This window comes from Bos indicus x Bos taurus, chromosome 13 (genome assembly GCF_003369695.1).
Source record: "Bos indicus x Bos taurus breed Angus x Brahman F1 hybrid chromosome 13, Bos_hybrid_MaternalHap_v2.0, whole genome shotgun sequence".
In the NCBI taxonomy this organism is placed as follows: Eukaryota; Metazoa; Chordata; class Mammalia; order Artiodactyla; family Bovidae; genus Bos; species Bos indicus x Bos taurus.
The window spans coordinates 42,693,779-42,715,630 of NC_040088.1; the positions used below are offsets into that span (position 1 = coordinate 42,693,779).

At 38.3% G+C, this 21,852-nt stretch overlaps 1 protein-coding gene across 5 annotated transcripts in view; it reads right to left on the reverse strand.

Moving 5' to 3' along the window:
- Positions 1-21,852, reverse strand: part of XRN2 (5'-3' exoribonuclease 2) — a 62,703-nt gene that overhangs the window by 14,320 nt on the left and 26,531 nt on the right. For all 5 annotated transcript variants that reach the window (XM_027559579.1, XM_027559582.1, XM_027559584.1 and 2 more), the window contains 12 exons: positions 21,357-21,475; positions 18,557-18,692; positions 17,312-17,419; positions 17,121-17,210; positions 16,073-16,145; positions 10,334-10,417; positions 9,154-9,251; positions 8,488-8,567; positions 7,860-7,916; positions 2,865-2,933; positions 2,634-2,765; positions 682-812 (listed from right to left, as the gene is read on the reverse strand). In XM_027559579.1, coding sequence (XP_027415380.1) covers positions 682-812; positions 2,634-2,765; positions 2,865-2,933; positions 7,860-7,916; positions 8,488-8,567; positions 9,154-9,251; positions 10,334-10,417; positions 16,073-16,145; positions 17,121-17,210; positions 17,312-17,419; positions 18,557-18,692; positions 21,357-21,475 — 1,177 coding nt within the window. The remainder of the gene's footprint in view (positions 1-681; positions 813-2,633; positions 2,766-2,864; positions 2,934-7,859; positions 7,917-8,487; positions 8,568-9,153; positions 9,252-10,333; positions 10,418-16,072; positions 16,146-17,120; positions 17,211-17,311; positions 17,420-18,556; positions 18,693-21,356; positions 21,476-21,852) is intronic.

The window sequence follows — 21,852 nt, forward strand, 5'->3', positions numbered from 1 at the left end:
CTTTACAATGGAGGCAAGAACGCTCCATTCACTATCATTAAGATTCACAGAGAAACATACAGACAGACGGAACACAGTGAAAACAGAACCCTGAGAGCAGGAGACTGTCAGAACTCCTTTCTTACAGGGCTTCAGGTTAAAAATGCTCTTGTAAATAAATTAGCATGAAATAATACTAAATACATGGCATAAATATTTCCCAACAATCATTACTTTAATCTGGTTCTTTGACAGGTGTAACTTTGATTTTAAAAGAGTTCTAAGGGTTCTCTGCAATAGAGTAACCCCTCCTGCTTTTTCTAAATTTAATGTTTCTTTGAAACATTCAGAAGAAAATTTAAATGATATGACACTTGGACTTAACAAAAATGTCAGCATCCTGGCCACACTGTATCTTCCCCTGCCACCCGGGGGCTGACTGGTTGGGAAGCAATCGGACAACCAGGAATGGAGATGCAAAGTCTTCATGAAGAAAAGTGGCTTTGAGATGGCCTGTACATGGCCTGTATTTTCTAGAAAATTGAGCACAGCCATGGAGCGCAAACGTAACATTAAATGGGGATACGAACTAAAATGAAGGCAATTATGCTGTTAGGTCCACCCTTTTAGCAATGCAGATCAGAAACCACCCTTTGTCGCAGTACTTAATCTAGGAGGTAGAACCCATTATGGGAAACATACTTGACATGAGCTTTGGAATCTGGGCTTGTCCTCGCAAGAGTGGCCGGTACATGTTCCCCTGGAAAGCTGCAGGTGGTGGTGCAGCGTTGCTGTAGACACCAGTTCCGGAGGAGCCTCTCGGCATAACGTGGCTGTGAAAGGACCCCCCAGCCAAAAAACAAGTTAGACACAGACACACCCATCACTATTATAATAAAACAAATCCTGGCAGCCATCTCGTCACTACTAGACCTGACCAAGACAACGCGAAGTTGAAAGATTTATAATGAACAAAGTTCAAAACGTTACCTGATAATGAAGACAGCAAATGTTCATTTGTCACACCAAAGCTTCCTGATAATCATGTAACTATTTAGTACTTTATGCAAAAAAATCATTTCAGTCTATTTCTCTTTTTCTGCATTCTATTTACTTTTTCCCTCAAAGACCTATGCTGTGGCTGTCACTATACAGTTGACCCTTGAACAACACAGGTCCACTTATACGTGGAGTGTCTTCAACAGTAAACACCAGAGTCCTCCACAATCCATGGCTGTAGATGTTCAGTGAGTGAGCGTCCCTAATCCCACAGTCGTTCAGGGTTCACCTGTATATACTGCTACTCTATGTTTTACTATTTTCAGTTTATTGCATCAAACATTTCCATATACCTTTCATAGTCTTCCTAAGTGTAATGTGTATTAAGTATTACAGAATACTTACATGTTAGTGTCTCATACATTACTAAACCTGTCCACTCATTTAGTACTATTTAGTACTAGTAGTATAGACAGCAATGCCTAGAGACATGGGTGTATTACTAGGCTCCTTTAAAATATTTTCTCAGGATAAATTCTAAGAAGTAGGAATCTGAATCAAAAGTTCAGAGGATCCTCAGAACTTAACACCCTACTTAGAGATACTTCTACGTTGCTTTCCAAAGTGGCTGAAATAATGCAAAAAAGAAATCTAGAGAGTATTTTAGACTTGCATTTTTTTTTTTTTTTACTATTAAATGAAGACTTTCAAGCAACCTGCCAAATACCTCACATTTATACAGTGGTTTAGAAACTATCCCAAGCAGTTAATCCCCCCAACTTCACGAGGCTGGTGTGATTATAACCTCCATTTCACACACAGGAAACAGAGGCAGAGAGAGGTTCTGTAACTTTAACAAGAATATCCAGTGGTAGACAAAGTGTCTGATCCAGACACTCAGGACTCAAAGCCCATGATGCCACTGTCCCTTACTAGTCACCACATAAAGTACATGCTACTGATGGTAACCTACTGCCTAAAGCCCACTTTGAATCTTAAAGCTTTCCTATGAATTGGAAATATCTATTTATGAGTTACCAACATCGATTCACAGATGATAACTCATTAATACATGCCCTAGCACTTTGCTCTTTTTATCTCAGCTTTATGTGTTTCTGCTTCAAAGCTCCCTCTTTTATAGCCAAGAAAAAAGAAAATTTGAAGCTAATGAAAGCAAAGAATAAAAAACAAATTCACAGCAGAGGAGATACAAAAGGCCAGCAGACACTTTGAGAGGCTTGACCTCACTAACACGCCAGGAGATACACTCAGGCATCACGGACGCCTCAACACACGGGCACAAGCCCAGGAGCTGGCGGCTCCTCATAGAGGGACTGTGACACCCAGAGGTTAACTCAGTCACAACTCTCTTGAGAGTAAAGAGCATGTTTCATTCTTTTGAAATACGGTCAGAGACAGCAAGATCTCTTGAGAGAAAATAATGGAATTCTCAGGCAACACAAAACAATAGATAAACCAAAGACACAGAATTGAATTTAAAAAATGAAGAAAAGCAGAAAAGCATCAAAGTCATTAAAATAGCTGCAGAACAGTTATATTTAATGATCTCGAATATCTGTGGTGTAAGTGCTGAAAATGCTCCATGGAAGATTCCGAACAATCAAAATACACAGACAGAAAAACCTACCACTCACCCCAAAGCCCTGAAGGCTGCAGGATCCAGGTGGACAGGCCGCCGGTCCCGGTTAAAGCCAAGCTGGGGCTTCCACTGCCGTCCGTTGCTGGATTTCTCCCAGTCACTAGGTTTCAGGACCGGTGCGGGTTTTCTAACCATTTGAAAATACAATATTTAGTTACAGGGATGGACTTCACTTACACAAAATAAACTTTAAGAGTTTATATTTTCTAACTTGTACAGTTGTTACCTTGCTCCCGGAAGCATGACAGCTTTAAAAATGTAATCTTCAGCAAACTGTGGGTCTTTAAAATTGATACTAGAAGAGAACAAGAAACAATTTAATGATTTCACTAGATTAGCCTGCTTCACTACCATGTAAATTCAGGTACTTGTGACCTTGGTTCTATTTTTAAAGTTTTTTTATTTTTCTTTTTTTTGGCTGTTCTGCATGGCTTGCAGATCTCTGTTCCCCATCCAGGGACTGAACTCGAGCCATAGCAGTAAAAGCCTGGAATCCTAACCACTACACCACCAGGGAACTAGATACTGTGGCTCTTTAAACAGAATGACTACAATTCAGAAGTCTTCTCCCAAAATTATCTGAGTCAGCAGATTCTGCCAAACTGCCAAATGGCTATACATCTGTCTCACGAAACTGCCACTAATCCCCAGGATGGCCCTCATGTAACTTTATATGTAAAGTCATGCTCCACCTAACTGTAGGTGATCGCAGAGAAAGAACAACAGACACAGCCCAACTCTTGAGAAACTCCGGTATGATACCAAATACTGGTACAAGAGGTTTGCGACAACAAAAATAAAAACCACCTTTCCTTTTGTTCAGTCCATGGCAAAGACCCTCCCTCGAACATCTTCAAGATCAGAGCTTGTTACAAGAAACAGTAGAAACATTTGCAAAATCAACAACAATGAACAGATAATCCACAGGGGAAAAAACACAAAGCCTCCCTGTTGGAAGCCCCATATCCTGCTTGACTAATGTGTTTCTGTGAGAATGTAAACAGTCACAACTTGAAACGATGTGATGGCTGAATATACAGACTTTTAATAAGTTGGGCCAAACTGCCTTTTTGAGTGTGGGGGGGCGGTGTGTGTCTGTGTCTGTGTGTGTGTGTCTCACCCAAAGCACCCAAGTCTTCCTTCTGACAAAGCAATGTCTCTTCTAGGACTCTGGATATGCACCTAGTTTATATCTAAGGATGCTCATAACATCAGGATTCATAATGCTGAAAAACTGTAAAACCTAAGTATATGGGCGAATAGTGGACTGGTTAAAGAAACTATGGTTCTTTCTAAAAATGGTATCCTCAGAGACTTCCCTGGTGGTCCAGTGGTTAAGAATCTGTCTGCCAATGCTGGGGATGTGGGTTCCATCCCTGGTCCAGGAAGACCCCACATGTCAGAGGCAACTAAGCCTGTGCACCACAACTGCTGAGCCCACACGCCCTAAAGCCTGTGCTCTGCAGCAAGAGAAGCCACCTCAATGAGATGCCTGTGCAGCTAAACCAGAGAGCAGCCGCTGCTCAGCACAACTAGAGAAAGCCCACATGCAGCAAGGAAGACCCAGGGCAGCCAAAAATAAATTTTCAATTTTTTAAAAATAATAAATAAATAGAAATGGTATCCTCAATTGGCATTTCTTAAAATTTAACAAAATACTTAATGACAAGGGGGAAATACAGGCAACAGACTAGACACACGTTCACCAGAAGGTTATTTGTACAGACAACCATTTCCAGCCATTTCCTTTCCTTCTCTGTGCTTTTTTATATTCTCCAAAGATCCTCTGAAGATTACAGATTACAGTTGCAATCAGTGAAAAAGGGTTTTATTGAACTGGTTGACATTTTAGATAGCTAACTTTTTTCTCTTCAAATAATGCCACTTAAAATAATTAGGGCCCATCTGTTATAGAGAAATTTTTGTTAACTGTATATTTTAAGTACAAAAAAATGGTTCCATTTATAATAAAGATGCTATAAGCTCAAGAACAGCTGAACAGCACTTCATTGACTCAATCTGTTCCTCTTATAAACTCACTCTTCACCATGACTGTTTTTATCTCAGATGTTCTCTACTCTAGGTGGCTTAAGGCAAGGCCAGGCATACTAGGCAATGTGAAAGGTTTAAGAGGGTGAGAGACAAGGTGGTAGGTAGGTATGTGGATTTGTTGGGGCTTTCTAGACACAAAGTAAACAGAGAAAATTGGTAATAAAGCAAGGCCTGCAACTAAAGGATCTCAGAGCAGTTCTCTTAGTGTCAGCAGCCTTTTCGGCAGTTTACCGAACAAATTTTCAGCATGCCTGCTGTATACATGGTCTCAAGGTGGGCACAGAGGCACAAACAGTGCCCAACCATGGGGCCTGCCTCCTCTTCTAACAGGAGAGACAGACTGGAAAAGTGTAACAGTTTAGTAAGGAAGAAAGTGGAAAAGGCCACAACAGGCACAAGAAAGATGCTATCAAAGCCTGTCACTTGCCTTCCACATAGGACCTTGTGAGTGTGGGCTAAATGCACGCGTATGTGACGTAGGGGGTCTTCACGGAGGGACCAATCTGGAGAGCAAGGAGGAGGCGTCCCTGCGGAGCTGTGGGGACCCAGATACAGAGCACGGCTCCACCAAACTATGGCAGGAACCAAAGGTCTCCAAGGGGTGGCCATGGTTAAGAAAGATGAGAGAAGATTCAGTGGGAAGGTAGGTGGGATTTGGGAAAAAAATCAGCTGGGAGTGCACTACAGTAATCCAGGAGAAGAAAATACAAATAGGCTCACTGGGAAAAGCCAGATGTGAGAAATAACTGGAAAGAAAGACGGTTCCAGAGCAGTGGTATCAGTACACAGAGTCATATACCATAAGAAGTTGAAGTTCCTAAGTCTGGGCAACAGGGGAACAAGAGGTGAGAGAAAGGTGGAGAGATGGGCAAGGAGGTGTGCGTGGGTGAAGGACACAGCAGCCAGTGTGGACATGGAGCCCGGGTGACACAGAGGGTGGCACCTGCTCCTCCAGATGGGAAGAAAACTGAGAATCAAACAGAAGTTTTATATATTTACAGTTAACGAAGAGTTACTGTAAAAATACCAGGCCTAAGCAAGTTACAATGGTGGAAGAAGAAAAGGACGAGAGAAATTCTGGGAGATGACTCAGCTCTACTCACAGTTAAACTACTACTATGTGGAAAGATTTATGGAATCAGAATTGAAAGAAATTCCTAGGTCACAGTTGACTGTATTCTCTAAGAGTCCTTCCATGAATTTAAGACACTTCAATAACTTCTAAAATATATTTCCTCAACAGGTAAGACCTAATGTGATGGGAACAGGAGGTGAGGGAAAGTCCACTAAAGTGGACTCAAGGAGACAATTTCTCAAATACGGACTCCAACACCAGATGAGCGCAAACAGAGAAGGGGGAAATGCCAGGAGTCAACATAGACAGGAATAACTGGCAGGGGGCACTGGAGGCTGCATGTTCAGATTTTTTGTTTGTAAAGCAAGAACAACATTGAGATACAGAAGAAGCCCTGAAACAAACACCCAAAAAGCTAAAGTAAACTGCATCGGTCTCAACATGACCCCTCAGAGAAAAGACTGAAAATGACCTCATAAGAAAAGAGTTACTTTTGGTCTTTCAGGCATCTCCAGGAAATAAACTCAATTTTATTATGAAGTTACATTCAATATACACCTGAATATCCAGCTGAATTTGAGATTTCTTTTATAAATTTAATAATCTTGTGAAAACAATGGATACCAAATAACACTAAAGGAAATTTCAGGCTCAGAAATCACCATCACCATCATAATTATACAAACCAAACTCCAGGATTTGTCAACTCTGGAACTCTTACTTGGGCAAGTCTCTGTCCTAATTAGAAAGTTAAGTAGAACTCACTATTTCTAGGGGGCTGCGAAGGAACACCCTTGAAACACACTGAGAAACTAAGGAGCACAGCAAACGTGCCAATCCGGAGAGGACTGGTGGCAGTAACCGGCCTGAAGGGCTGCTGCAAGCCAGGGACCCAGGGGTTAAACACAGAGTCCACACTGGCTCTGCCGGAATCAGACTGTTTGTGGCGGACACAGGAATCTAGCTTATGATTCTGAATCCCACCTTTAACAAAAGAGCCAAAAGACAAAGAGCCAGGGCAGATTATATGCCAAGATAAACAAAAACTGTGGGTAAAGATAAAGGGTAAAGCAACCATATGCCAATACAAATTAATTTAAAAAATGATCCACCGGAAATTTAAGAATGGGGGTGGTGAGAGATGAAGACAATTAATCTAGCAAGATTTTTCAAATTCACAAAGGATTTCTATAAGTGAAAGCCCTCCTAGAATGGCAGCTGCTATCTAAATCCATTAAAGATAGGAAAATAAACATGCGTATACTTCACAATGAGAAATCTAAATAAAATCCAAAATAGTCCCTGAGAGTGAGAGAAATAATAACATGTGGGAAAACAGTATTCAGGAACAGCTTTTACAAAATCCTCGAGTTACTTGAACATTTGCCCTGTTCTCATCTAAAGAGGGAGGGAAACAACAACATAAACCTTGCCATCAAGACTAGGAATTCATACAACAGTTACACAGATGTGTAGCGAGTTTGCTGATTTTTATTCTAAAGAGCCGTATTATATTTTACATACTTGGCAGAAAATGCTGTCACCATTGAGGAAATGAAGTATGAGTTTTCCACGGAGCAGAAATTAGCCCTTTAAAAGTTTGTAACTGTTGATAAAAAAAATATTCCACAAATTCCTTCTATCTCATCTTAACCAAAATAAAGTATATTGACAGCTCTGTTTCTGAACTCTACAGGGCCACGAACATAAATACAGTTTATATTACGTTACAATACCGTGAGGCCATGGGGCCTCCAGGGTGCAGAGGTCTGTTTGAACCTACATAGCACACAACTCCTGGAAACTCCTACTTTCTATCTCCCACCTCTCTAATCCAGGAAGAATTAGAGGTTGTTAGGGGAAACCAGAAAGCAGAGAAGTAAGCTTGTTAAGTCAGTAACCTTAACAATATACATAATTTAAAGTCAAGAGGCTCTACTCTACTTGGAGGTCTGTAACACAGGGACTCTCCAAATATCAAAGACTTGATGGAATAATAATTACCATTTCCCTGTGAATCACAGGTCTTCTTACACTTATTTGCAAGTTCAGAGCTGTACTCTGGGCAAATGTCAGAAATTTGGGGAAACTTACCTGATCACAGCATTGTGTGTCAGATCCTTTAACACAGGAATAGGAGAACATACTACTCTAAAAAGAAACAAAAGAACCATCCCTTTGTAAGTTGTAACCTTTGGGAAAAGTGGAAACAAAATGTTGCTATGTTTCTTAGGCTTTGAGAGAGAGAAATCACTAAACCAATAAAAACAATATAATCATAGCTAACTTTTAAAAAGGGCCCTGTTTGTATTTTCACTAATAGAAAACAATTACGAACAAGGGCTTATATCAGAATTTGTAAAGAATTCTGGTATAAGAATTCTTTATATTCTATAAACCAAAAAGGGGGCAGTGGGGGAACAGATAACTGAATAGAAAAATACAACAGGTATTTCATAAATAAGGAACACCAAACAGTTGAGAGACAGGTACACAACAAGGTACACAACATCCTGACACTTTAATAAGATTATGAAAGTAATTTTGACCTTGTGGATCGCCTCAAGAGCTGGGCTCTGACCCCAAGAGTCCAAGGGTTTTATGTTGTTTTGTTTTCTCACTACTTTCTTATTATTTCTAGAAAATGAAACATTTAGGCAACAAAGTAGAAATGCTAACTAAACATCCTCCCACCCCCTCAATTATATACAACGATGCTTACTGATTTGGAAGAACAGCTTCCTCATCCAAAGAAAACTTCCCTTGGATCCCATGACACAGTTCAGGTGGTACATCCACTGACTGTGGGGAAAAAAAACAACCCAGTCCTGATTATACAGGTAAAAGAATGGGAAGCAGGAACTCAAACATGTTTGTTCACCAGTGGTTTACAGGCCTACCATCCTTAACACCCCAAAGGTAGAACCCACTCAAGTTCCCATCAACAGATGAGTGGACTAATGAAATGTAGTGTATACACAAATGAAGTATTATCCAGCCATAAAAGAAAGAAACACTGACGTAAGATGGCTAAACCTTGAAAATTCTGCTAAACGAAGTGGGAGGACAAATACTGTATGATGTGACCTAGGGGAGGTGTTAAAATTAGGCGATTCCATAAAATCAGCATGTAGCAGAGGTTGTGAGAGGCTGGGGGCAGGGAAGGATGCAGAGGAGTGTTTAATGCTGTCTGGCAGGTACAGAGTTTCTGATCAGGAAGATTCACAACTTTGTAAATGGTCTTAATGCCGCAAAATTACACACTTAAAAATGCTCCGAATGGTAAATTAGGTTTATATTTGGCCAAAATTGTAAAAATGCATTCCTGATTAAATAATCAAATGAATGTACTGTCAAGCAACGCATCATGATGGAAAAGAAACCATACCTCTGTGGAACCTGTCTTGTACAGCTCTAAAATGAAGTCATGCAGTGGGTGATGTTTCCCAACAAATAAGACGTCGCCTCCAAGACTGTTTCTTCTGGCTGGGGGGAATGCAGGACAAGATCAAAGTTATATCCGCAAGACCAGTTTTTATTATGAGACCAAAATTAGAAGATGCATCTAAATTTTTAAAGCTTTATTATAGGGACTTCCCTGGTGGACCAGTGGTTAAGAATCCAGTTGTTGCCAGTGCAGGGTGCGGGTTCGATCCCTGGTCAGGGAACCAGCATCCCCAGAGGCCGCAGGGGAACTAAGCCTGAGCGCCACAGCTAGAGGGCCCAAGCGCTACAGCAAAAGATCCCACATAATGCAACCAAGACCCTACGAAGCCAAATAAATAAATGAATGCTTTTTTAAAAACTTAATTATAGAGTTTGTGAGAAAATAACAAGAAGAGGCCTAAATTTAGGTGATGTGCTTCTGCAGAAGAAACAAAACTTTGAAGATAAGGTTTCAAAAATCAATTATTATCAAAAAAAAATTTAATCTCAAAAAAACTTTAAAAATCAATGACTATTAGGAAAAGTCACTAAAAGATACCTGCATATAGAATTGCAAGATTTTATTTATGTAGAACTCAATTTCTTATAAGATATGAACATTCCCCAAGAAAATACAAATTGTATCATCTAAGAACAAAAATTATCCTAAGGATGGCTGATAAATTATTTCTATAGGTTTGGTACACTTACATTAAATTTTCCAGTTGAACCCAACCTTGCAATTTCCTAATATTTTAACTATCAGTATAATGACAAAAATCCCACTTGTGAAAAATAACATTTCAAGTTAACAATCTGAGAGTAAATGCCTACAACTCATCTTAACCTTCAAGCAAAATTATAATCTGGGAGGTGGGGGAAGATGAAGGGAAGAAGGGAGATGGAGGAAATCAAACACTTATAACTTAAAAACTTTCAATTTAATTTACTATTAAATTACTACTCAATGTACAGATAGTATTAATTTTAAGAAACTAATTTTTGTTACAAAGAAGTAAAATCAATGATTTATGCCTCCTTTATGAAAACTTTGACAAATGAAAAAAAAAGGTTTAATTAATTCTATAAGCAAACGTGAAGCCTGTGTCACAGACTGTGCTGCCCGGTGGGCACGGCCTTACTCTCTTCAGGGGTGAGGTCTGGGTACACCTCTTCCAGGGCAGCACGCAGTCTCCGCTCGTCCACAAATGGCAGCAGAGCCACACCTGGGGACACAAAAGCACACCAAGCGCCCAAGTGTGAGAGTCACCTAAATAGCAACTGATCCAAGTGGACATTTCTAGTAGAGTATTTCCACAAACATAAAAACATCCTGGAATTGAACTATATATAGCCAAAATTCAAATGCAGAAGGAAAAAACTTCCAATTTTCCATTCTTAAAACAACTCATATGGAAAACCATCTTTGATCTTAACTCTGTGATAATAAAAATTTTAAGTTAAAATAACACTTAAGATAGCAGCCTGTTCTCATCTTCCTTATGAGATGGCCTTGGGCAAGTTAGTCAATTCCCCAAAGGGCTTGGGTTTATCCATTCATCATTCTAGAACGTTGGATTCTTTTATAAAACAAGATAATTCAACAAAAGTATTTAGAAGTTCTATCACATTTTAAAACCTAATAATTAACTTACACAAAAATTTTAGAGATTTGTTTGCTTAAATAACTTGGGGATGGTAGAAGAGATGTTAATTTTCAGGCTGAAAATTGTCCTCTGGAGTGTTAAAAATTAAGGTCATTGTTTTAGCTAGACCTGTGTGCATCATCTTCAAAGAAGCACACCAGTAAATGCAGGATCCATTACTAGAAAAACATATGAAGCTTCTGAAGCATAGTAAGCTATGGACGTGAGTTTGAGTGAACTCTGGGAGATGGTGATGGACAGGGAGGCCTGGCGTGCTGCGATTCATGGGGTTGAAGAAAGTCGGACACGACTGAGTGACTGAACTAAAACTAAACTAAAGTTATGCTGCCTATAGTATAAATAGTATCTTTGCCAAATAAAAAACTTAAATAGCAAAGAGAAATGCTAAATGAAGCTAAACAGTTTTGAAACTGCCATTCAAAACTGCTGCATTTATGACTGTTCCCTTTAAAATGATTAGAAGTGGAAAGTTTCCAAAGTTGTCATTAATGATTTAGCTGCCGTATTTTCAAAGTTAAGAAATGTGTTCAATTGTACTACCTACTAAGGAGAATACATATTTTTTTTTTTTTAAGTTAAAAAGAAACTAAGTTCTAGTGTGAATTTCATAGGGCAAAACAGCTGATAAACACTTCGATGGAAGAAAACCTCGCGAGTTGTTTGAGTTTAGTTAGTCTACACACACAAATTACCATGAAAAGCTAAAACACTACCTGGCTTTCATTTTCCACCTACTAGATTCAGGATCTAAACAAATTATGAGAGACTTTCCCACAATATCAACTCCAGAAGCAAATAGTAAGCAATTTGCAGTGCTGATGACAGCAATATGGTTAATAAGTAACAAACAAGCCCTACAGGCCAGTGGAAAAAAGAACACTTTGCACCCAGGTATGAAGATGGTGGTGCTTGAGAATGAAATGATAGTAAAAACGACAGCAGTGGTGACTTTTTCCTGAGCACTTATATCCAATGGCTCGTTTAATCGTCTCAATAGCCCAGAGGCAGTCCAAATGGTGGTAGTATTTAGGTAAAAACAGTGGTCACACTTTCCAGGTTCTGGTCTTCTGACACTGTGTGACTCTGATCAAATAACTTATATTCTCTGTTCATATAAAAAACACACTTGAAATATCTGTTATATTATTACATATAGTATTTGTATGGTCAATAAATGTTGGAAATATACCCAGATAAGTTTTATCTTCTATCATTTTCAGTTCAGTTCAGTCGCTCAGTCGTGTCCGACTCTTTGCAACCCCACGAATCGCAGCACGCCAGGCCTCCCTGTCCATCACCAACTCCCGGAGTTCACCCAGACTCACGTCCATCGAGTCAGTGATGCCATCCAGCCATCTCATCCTCTGTCGTCCCCTTCTCCTCCTGCCCCCAATCCCTCCCAGCATCAGAGTCTTTTCCAGTGAGTCAACTCTTCACATGAGGTGGCCAAAGTACTGGAGTTTCAGCTTCAGCATCATTCCTTCCAAAGAAATCCCAGGGCTGATCTTCAGAATGGACTGGTTGGATTTCCTTGCAGTCCAAGGGACTCTCAAGAGTCTTCTCCAACACCACAGTCCAAAAGCATCAACTCTTCGGCGCTCAGCCTTCTTCACAGTCCAACTCTCACATCCATACATGACCACAGGAAAAACCATAGACTTGACTAGACGAAGTAATGCCTCTGCTTTTGAATATGCTAGATGTACTCAATTTAGGCAAGAACTTAACTAAGTATTATCATTACCTTCCGTAAGTTTTAAACACATGTATGGAGAAAAAAACTATACCTCCTAATAGTAGTAAGTTTTACCTCAAGAAAGGTATATTCTTGGTACAGAGTCTACTAAGTGAAAATATTTATATAAGATATAAAAATATTAAAGGTCTGAGTTAAACCCATGCTGGGACTGCCCGGGTGATGCAGTGGTAAAGAATCTGCCTGCTGATGCAGAAATGGGTTCGATCCCTGGGTTGGGAAGATCTCCTGGAGAAGGAAGGCAACCTACTCCAGTGTTCTTGCCAGGAGAATCCCATGGACAGAGGGAGCCTGGCGGGCTACAGTCCAGGGGGGGTCCCAAAGAGTCGGACATGACTGAGCATGCATGCATGCAAACCCACCCTAAAATTCATTTGGACTCTCAAGGGACTCAAAACAATCTTGACAAAGAAAAATAAGTTAGAGGACTCCAATCTTCTGATTTCAAAACTTACTGCAAAGGTACAGTAATTAAAACAGTATACGGTACTGGCATCAGACAGACTTACTGACCAATAGAACAGACGGCCCAGGAATAAACCCCCACAAGGCCACTGAGTGGGGAAAAAGCAGTCTTGTCAGCAACCAGCACTGGGAAAATGGATATCCACGTGCAAAAGAAAGAAGGTGGACCCTTACATTACACCATGTACAAAAATTAACTCAAAATGGCTCAAATGTCCTAAATGTAAAGAGCCAGAATTATCAAGCTTTTAGAAGAAAACATACAGAGGAAACTTCAATGACACGGGGCCAGGCAGTGATTTCTTAAGACACCAAAAGTAAAGGCAGGAACAACAAAACACTCCAACTAAAACTGAACTTCACCAAAATTAAGAATTTCTGTGCATCAGAGGACACTATCAACAGAGGGAAAAAGAAAACACACAGAATGGGAGAAAATATATGCAAATCATGTATTTGATAAAAGATTAGAGACTGGAACATACAAAAGACATCCACCATACAGTACCAAAAACCCAAGTCAAAAATGGGCCAAGGACTTGAACAGACAATTTTCCAAAAAAGATACAGGAATAGCTAATGAGCACATGAAAACAATGATCAATAACACTAATCACTAGGAAAATGAAAATAAAAACCACAATGAGACACCGTTTCACACCCATCCAGATGGCTACTATCAAAGGGAACAGAAAGCTACTATCAGTAAGGATGTGGAGAAGCTGTAACTAATGCACACTGCCTGACCTTTCCTCTGGGTAATTTATACTACAGTAGTAGCAGGTTGTCTGCATGTGTATGTATTTACTTACTCATTTAACACACACTCACATAAATACACTCATATTTTTATTTACTACTTCCTATTCTCCTGTCTCCTCTCCCTGTTACTCCTCCACAAAGCATCTTCAAAAGCAACCTAAATCCCAATTCATATGTGTAACACAATATGCCCACAGAGCACTACACTTGCATAGCCCCAAGCAATGGGCTGCATTTCGCACTACCATTCTGTTTCAAGTTAATACGAAATTCCAGTTACTGCGTAAGTCAACTCTAAAATCTCATAAAATAATTATTTCAATTGGTAAATTATTACTTATTCCCCTTTGTTCCACAATTCTGAGTTATTTTATTGATCTTCTGCACCACAGAGAATAATCAAGGAAAAGGTGTGAAAAATGGTAGTACTAAACACACTTATCATTTTAGAACAATAATAGTGGAAGGAGAGGTTAAAATGACTTGTTGAAAGGGATTTTGATGGGAAACAACAGCTGGCTTACTGTGTTTGAGACTTTCTTGTGTTCTACTGTTATTACACATTTTTTGAATGCTAAATTATCACCTTAAATTTAATACTAATTTTTACTGCCCTTACTTCTACAAAGTCCGTGAACAGAAGAAATGAGAAAATAATATATAGATAAATAATAAACTTTAAGTGATGATCAATGTTAAACATTTAAACTAAATGTCTAATATATTTTTCAAAAGAGTGTAAGTAAATCTCCACATGGATACCCTTGTGTTTCTATTAATACATCACCAAGCAACTTCATAAGGCATCAATGACTAACAGGAGCCAAGTCCCAGGCTCCATTAGTTAATTCAAAGGAGATGAAAGATAAAATGATTAATCTGTCTCAACCTGATTTACTATTTATCATAATGTGACTATTAAAATTACATTAATCATGGCTAATCCCAGTTTGGATGGCAAAACATAGAAAATTCTTTCATTCCATAAGTCATGTCCAGTTCAGTTCAGTCACTCAGTTGTGTCTGACTCTTTGTGACCCCATGGACTGCAGCACGCCAGGCTTCCTGGTTCATCACCCACTTCCAAGCTTGCTCAAACTCATGTCCACTGAGTAGATGATGCCATCCAAGCATCTCATCCCTTGTTGTCCCCTTCTCCTCCTGCCTTCAATCTTTCCCAGCATCAGGGTCTTTCCCAATGAGTCAGTTCTTCGCATCAGGTGGCCTTCAGCATCAGTCCTTCCAATGAATATTCAGGACTGATTTCCTTCAGTATCGACTGGTTTGATTTTCATGCAGTCCAAGGGATTCTCAAGAGTATTCTCCAGTACCACAGTTCAAAAGCATCAATTCTTCAGTGCTCAGCTTTCTTTATGGTCCAACTCTCACATCCATTCGTGACTAGTAGAAAAACCATAGCTTTGACTTTTGTTGGCAAAGACCTTTGTTGGCAAAAACCTTTGTTGGCAAAGTAACGTCTCTGCTTTTTAATATGCTGTCTAGGTTTGTCATAGCTTTTCTTCCAAGGAGCAACTGTCTTTTAATTTCATGGAGTCACCATCTACAGTGATGGTGTAGCTCAGCACTGGAGCACAAGACAATAAAGTCTCTCATTGTTTCCATTGTTTCCCCATCTATTTGCCATGAAGTGATGGGACCAGATGCTATGATCTTCATTTTCTGAATGTTGAATTTTAAGCCAGCCTTTTCACTCTCCCCTTTTACTTTCACTCTCTTTTCACTATTTCACTTTTCACTCTCCTCCTTCACTAAAGAGGCTCTTTAACTCCTCTTCGCTTTCTGCCATAAGGGTGGTGTCATCTGCGTATATGAGGTTATTGGTATTTCTCCCAGGAATCTTGATTCCAGCTTGTGCTTCATCCAGCCCAGGATTTTGCATGATGTACACTGCACGTAAGTTAAATAAGCAAGGTGACAATATAAAGACTTGATGTACTCCTTTCTCAGTTTCGAACTAACTGTTGTTCCATCTGGCTGTAACTGTTGCTTCCTGACCTGCATAAGGATTTCTCAAGAGGCAGGTAAGGTGGACTGGTATTCCCATCCCCTGAAAAATTTTCCACAGTTTGTTGTGATCCACACAGTCAAAGGCTTTTAGCGTAGTCAATGAAGAAGCAGCAGATGTTTTTCTGGAAAAAGTCATGTTAGTACACAGTTTTATCAGAAAGAGAAAATTATTTTAACAAAAAGGAATACTGTCTAAATTTTACCTTGCCATGCATACCTCTTCCCATTCAAATCAATAGCAAAATCTTCAGGGTAGAAGTCAATTATACTAGAATCCTATAGCAGGGAGACAAATACAGATTCACAAAATGAAGTCACACATTTCTGTTATGAAAAATTTGATATAAAACTTTTGATCACACTATCATGCATGATAAGAAAACAAGCTTTCCTTTTAAAATAGTATTCTTTAAATTGCAGGTCCAGGGAGAAAAAAATCAACAATTTTAAAAGATAAAAATAAAAGATATTAACACAGAAGAATTTTAGAGTGGATATCTGTGGATCCAGTGTAGAGTGAAGAATTCACAGAGAACCCTGTTTCCCAGCTGTGCCTCACTCCTCCTCACATACAAGATAAGCTAGGAGGGGATTCCAGCTGTGCCAGTCTTAGGTCTGGCAGCCACCACAAAGGCCCGGAACAAACAAAAATAAGGGCTTACAGGTAGGCGGAGAACAAAATAACTGTTTTAAGAATTTCTTCAAAATACAAATGCATTTTATTTACTAAATAGGGTACTGATAGCCAAGAAAAGCAGAAAAAAATAATAATAAAGTTGTGAAAAAATACAGAAGAACTCAAATATTTGCACTGTTTCTGTACTTCAGTCTTTTAACTATGAAATGCAAATGCAACTGTGACTCATGTTAGTAAAGTGTATGACAAAAACCCAGGTACACACTCAAAACACCAAGACTCATGGCAAATATATCTCAGAATATATCGGATACATCATATTGAATTTAACATTAATACAGTAACATGTTGATAATATAGAATAATTTAAATTTGGCTAATTTTGTGAACAACTCCAAAGATTTACTCTCTCAAGCCAGACAGCAAAGTTTCTATATCATAAGAAAAAAAACAAACCACCACTAACACCAATCAAGAAAAATTCTTAAATTTACTATTTAATATTAAGAAGTTTACTTAGTTATTAGCAGGTTGAAGAAATAGAATGCACCTGTTATTTTGCAAAATAATAAACGTGTCTAAGACTTGGCAGGGGCGGGTAGGGAGAGACTCACTGGATCACTCATGAGCTTCCGCCATGATGGAGGTAGAAAGTTACCACTAGCAGCTGGAAAAACCCCCATAAGTTGTTCCAGTGGTTTAAACTATTAAAAACAAAACAAACAAAAAACTTTAACATATGACACACAATTTTGATCTATGCCAAAATTCTATAAATTTTATGGCTCTAAATAGCTCAGCTTACCGGTTTGGTACCCTTCTCAAAATCAGAAGGCATGTCTGCAATCCCTTCAAAGTCTGAAGCGAATGGTGCATAATGGAATGGGTAATACCACTTCCAGGACGCACAGCCCTGGAATCATTCAAAACAGCAAAGCCACAAATCTATGTTAATGATATACACAGAAAACCAAAAAATATTAGGCTATTAATCTATAATATTCTATTTATAAAACATATGATTTCTAGTAGATAGTCCATGTATTAATTTTTCCATGAGTTCTAAAAGTTATTTTGATTCAATTTGAACCTTTCACTTCATATCAATGGCCCCTTTATTTAAAAAAATACTGCAAAACACCTTTAAAATCAGTACTTAATACCAAATTTTATATTGACAAACACAATTTGGTGAAATTTTTGTCCTTCAAATGCGTTTGGTGGCATTTCTTTACAACTCTAGAGCTTCCAGTTAAAATGAAGAACAAAAGTGTAGCTGACACTGAGCCTACAGATGGAGAAGGGACATCACCATGATTGACAGCAAAACCAGCAAAAGCTTCATTTGAGAATTCCCTAGATTTTCAGTGAGAACTTTCTTTTTCTTATAAAAATATTCAATGATATGTATTTTGACAATGTGCCTGGGGAATTAATCTTTGTAGAAGTAAAACACTATATTAAAAAATTCTATAGTTAATACTTAACACATTAAATTACTTTCTACTTACTAATTTCAGATTACAACAAACTGAACTTGCTTCATTCTACAAACACAAAACCAGATACTAACTATGAGTTACAACCCCCATGTCTACCTAACCTCTCACCAATCTGACATCCCAATTACCAAAGGCTTTAAGTCAAACTTCAATAACATCATTACTTTACATGGAAGAAATGGTATCATTCAAATTCCTTTCCAATTCTTACTAGTATTTTCCAGGCTTTCTCTTTTGTTCTGTAATTTAGTGACTATCTAATAGTTGCTCAGTTATTTTTTTTCTTCCAATTCATTTAGTGACTACCTATTAGTTATTCAGTTGTTTTTTTATTCCAATTAAAAAAAACACTAAACTGTAGTCATTTGCAAGACAAAGCATACTCAACAACACTCCTTTATGTTGAAATTCTTTAACAACAAAAATGAGCTCTGTGTATACATTAATGAGCTTTATAAACAAATATTAGGCTCAATAATACACATTATTACAAAAATTATCTTTCTAAAATTAACAGCTAGAAATTTAGAGGAAAATATCCTTTGTACCTGGTAATAATATCGTAGAACCCAGCAGAGTCCTTCAACGTAAGACTGAACAACTTTACGTCTGAATTTCTCATCTGCTGCATCAACATCAAATTTGTTCTTGTAGTATCGCTGTTTCCAACCAGCTTCCCATAACCTAAAAAACCAGGCAAGATCAGTTTATCCTGATTTAATATGGTAAGTGTACACCTATTTATCACCCCAATCAACTTACATCTAATGTCCAGGTGAAATGTAAATGAGTTCAACAGTAACGCTAGCAAACACAGTTCATTTAACTATTTTCTAAAACCTCCACTTTCACAGGATTTATTACCAACTTAAAGATATTTAAACATCAAAAATTCAAAACACTGATTCCAGTAAGATCATTCTAAAACTACATTTTAAAAAAGGATCATCACTTATGCTAAAGTAGATACGTAACAGGGCTTCCTGGGTAGCTCAGCTGGTAAAGAATCCACCTGCAATGCAGGAGACCCTGGTTTGATTCCTGGATCAGGACATTCCCCTGGAGAAGAGATAGGCTACCCACTCCAGTATTCTTGCCTGGAGAATCCCTGTGGACAGAGGAGCTGGTGGGCTACAATCCGTGGGGTCACAGAGAGTTAGACATGACTGAGTGACTAAGCACAGATACATAACACTTGTTTGCTTGAAATTTTATACTATTTTATATGCTTTTGGACCGTGAAGTAATTCTAAAACTACATTTTAAGATTCAAATACTGAATATATTTTTATATAGTTCAAGTTCCTCAGTTTATTAGGATATATCTAAACTGTACGAAACAAGTCAATTAAACTACTTTGGAAAAAAAAGATTTGCTATGGGTAATTCTTTTAAAGGTAAAACACAATTTATAAAAGAGTAAAAGCCAGGCAGAAACTTGGTATAGCTAATCTATACTCTGCATGCTTGGGCATCTTAAAGTTAAGAGTTAAAGGGAAGGACATGCATGCACACGTACATATGTATATTTGCATGTTCTGGTAAAACTTAGAAGCAGGCCAATCAATTCACTAAGTTATCATTAATTACTAAACATACAATGAGAAGAACCACAAAGTACTGATTTCTCATTCTCTGAGAGATTAAAACATTTTCTTGATAGAACACAAAGAAGCCAAAATAATTTTCTTTTCATCAGGACAGATCTCAAGATGCCTCTATAGTAAGGCCACTTTCTACCACGTGCCAGACCTTACAAAGTAATTGCAGTCATGTTTCAGAATACAGGTAAACCCTTTGCAAAGTTCACTTTACACTACTTGGCTTGTGCAAAAGACCTCCATCAATGCCTGTTTTCCCTAAGTGAAAGAAGTGAAGAGACAATTTCATTTTTTTTTAAAAAGGCAAAAGTAGGAATCTTGTTTAGCACATTTGTTTTCAGGGTGCACCCCAGGAGTGGGATGCCCTGCCAGCTGCCAGCTCCTTCCTCAGGAACCACACTCAGCGTCTGAGCATCAGTCGTCAGAGCTGTGAGCTGTGTCTGTGAGCAGCTGGGCCTGATCTCAATTTATTTTGTGCAGCAAGATGCGACCTGGGGTAACTGGTTCTTCACTATATGCCATTCTAGCTATGAAAGGTTTCATAGCTACACAAAGGATTCACAGAACACCAATCTGGAGAAATATCTCTATTCATGATGTAGATCACCATTATACAAAAGACAGTAAGAAAATAAATGCTAAGAATCCCAAGCATTTCTTGATAGAAGCATTTCCATCATGATTATTCCCAGCACCAAAATTAAACAATAAAACACTAAATAAATCAAGTTTACTATTAAGCTAGCATTAATTAGTTTACTATTAAACTAGCCAGATCATGATGACTTCTTAGTAAAACAAAAAACACTCAAAGAGGAAAATCCATTGTCATAGAAGCAGAGGACAAAAACTCAGGTAAGGTAAAAGTACGATGACACGTCATCACAGACTGCAGTACCTGACATCAAAGGTTGTTTGGAAAATGCAGAACCACACGACATTTGTGAGGTTTCTAATCATAAACACAAACGCACCATCCATAACCTATATAAGAAGCATGAGCTGCTTTTGTGCATGCTTTTGGACCACTATTGTTCACTTAACTTTGGACTACCTATTATTTTGCTAAATTATTAATGAGTTACATTTATTGAGACTGTTGGCCTTTTGTACTTGGGAGTCTAGGATTCAAGCTTAGATTTAATTATAAAAGAGGTTATTAATCTCTGATCTGGACAAATGAAAGAATCAAAGTTTCCCATCATAAATGTTAAGTGTACAGTTAAAGGGAAACTCCTTTGTCATGAAATAGAACTGTGCATATACAAATTTGTGGTTTTTAAAAATATACATATTTCTTAACCAAACGATTTCTGCATATTTCATCCTGAGGAAGAAACTTTTCAACTGAGAAGATTAAAGCAAACTATATCAAGTATCCAAGTGTTACTGAACTTTCTGGGTTAAGCAGCTTGAAAATTTAATCCCCACACAGTCACATTCAGATCACATAGTCAGAGCTAAACACCTCATGCCTAGCCTATCTAGCGCCTGGTCTCAGAGGGAAAGTGGCTTGGAGGATGAGAACCTGCACGCATACTAATCTAGATACTTAGGTTTAACAGCTATAGCTTACACATCTCACTGGAATTTACTGACTATCCTAACCCTCCACATTAATTACTGCTGGATAAAAAGATCACAGGCAAGCAACTGAAAGCACTGCTTCTCTGAGCTAAATAGCATTAATTAGACCACCTCTATTTCAGCAATTTGCTAACAAAGTGCTACCAAAAAATGGCCTCACCTGACGTTATCCTCTGGCTCAGGTTCACTGTCACTGTCGTCCGCTTTCCGTTTAATTCCTCCTCTCGGAGATGGGGAGCCGTCAGAAGTGAAACTCGTATTAGGAGAGACTGAAGGACTCTGCAGACAATTATGACATTACAGAGGAAGGATTTAATTATTCATTTCACAAAAGAAGCTACATCCCACTGCTTCTACCACCATGCTTCATGGTAATACCTTATTTAAAGCTGTTATTTTTTAAACCTGTTAAATGGATATGGTGAATATATTTAGAAAGCATAAAGACTGATTTTGGCCTATTGTACTTCTCCCCAAAAAGAGTAATATGGTACCAAGTTTCCTATGCTTAAATGAATTTGAACGTTCTTAGGGCAAAAACTGCTTGAAAAGAAAAACTGAATTTTATAGATTTTTAAAATTATTATCTAAATATTTCTTTTCTTTGCTGATTCCCTGATCTTACGAATTCACAATCACTTTCTACTAATCAAACA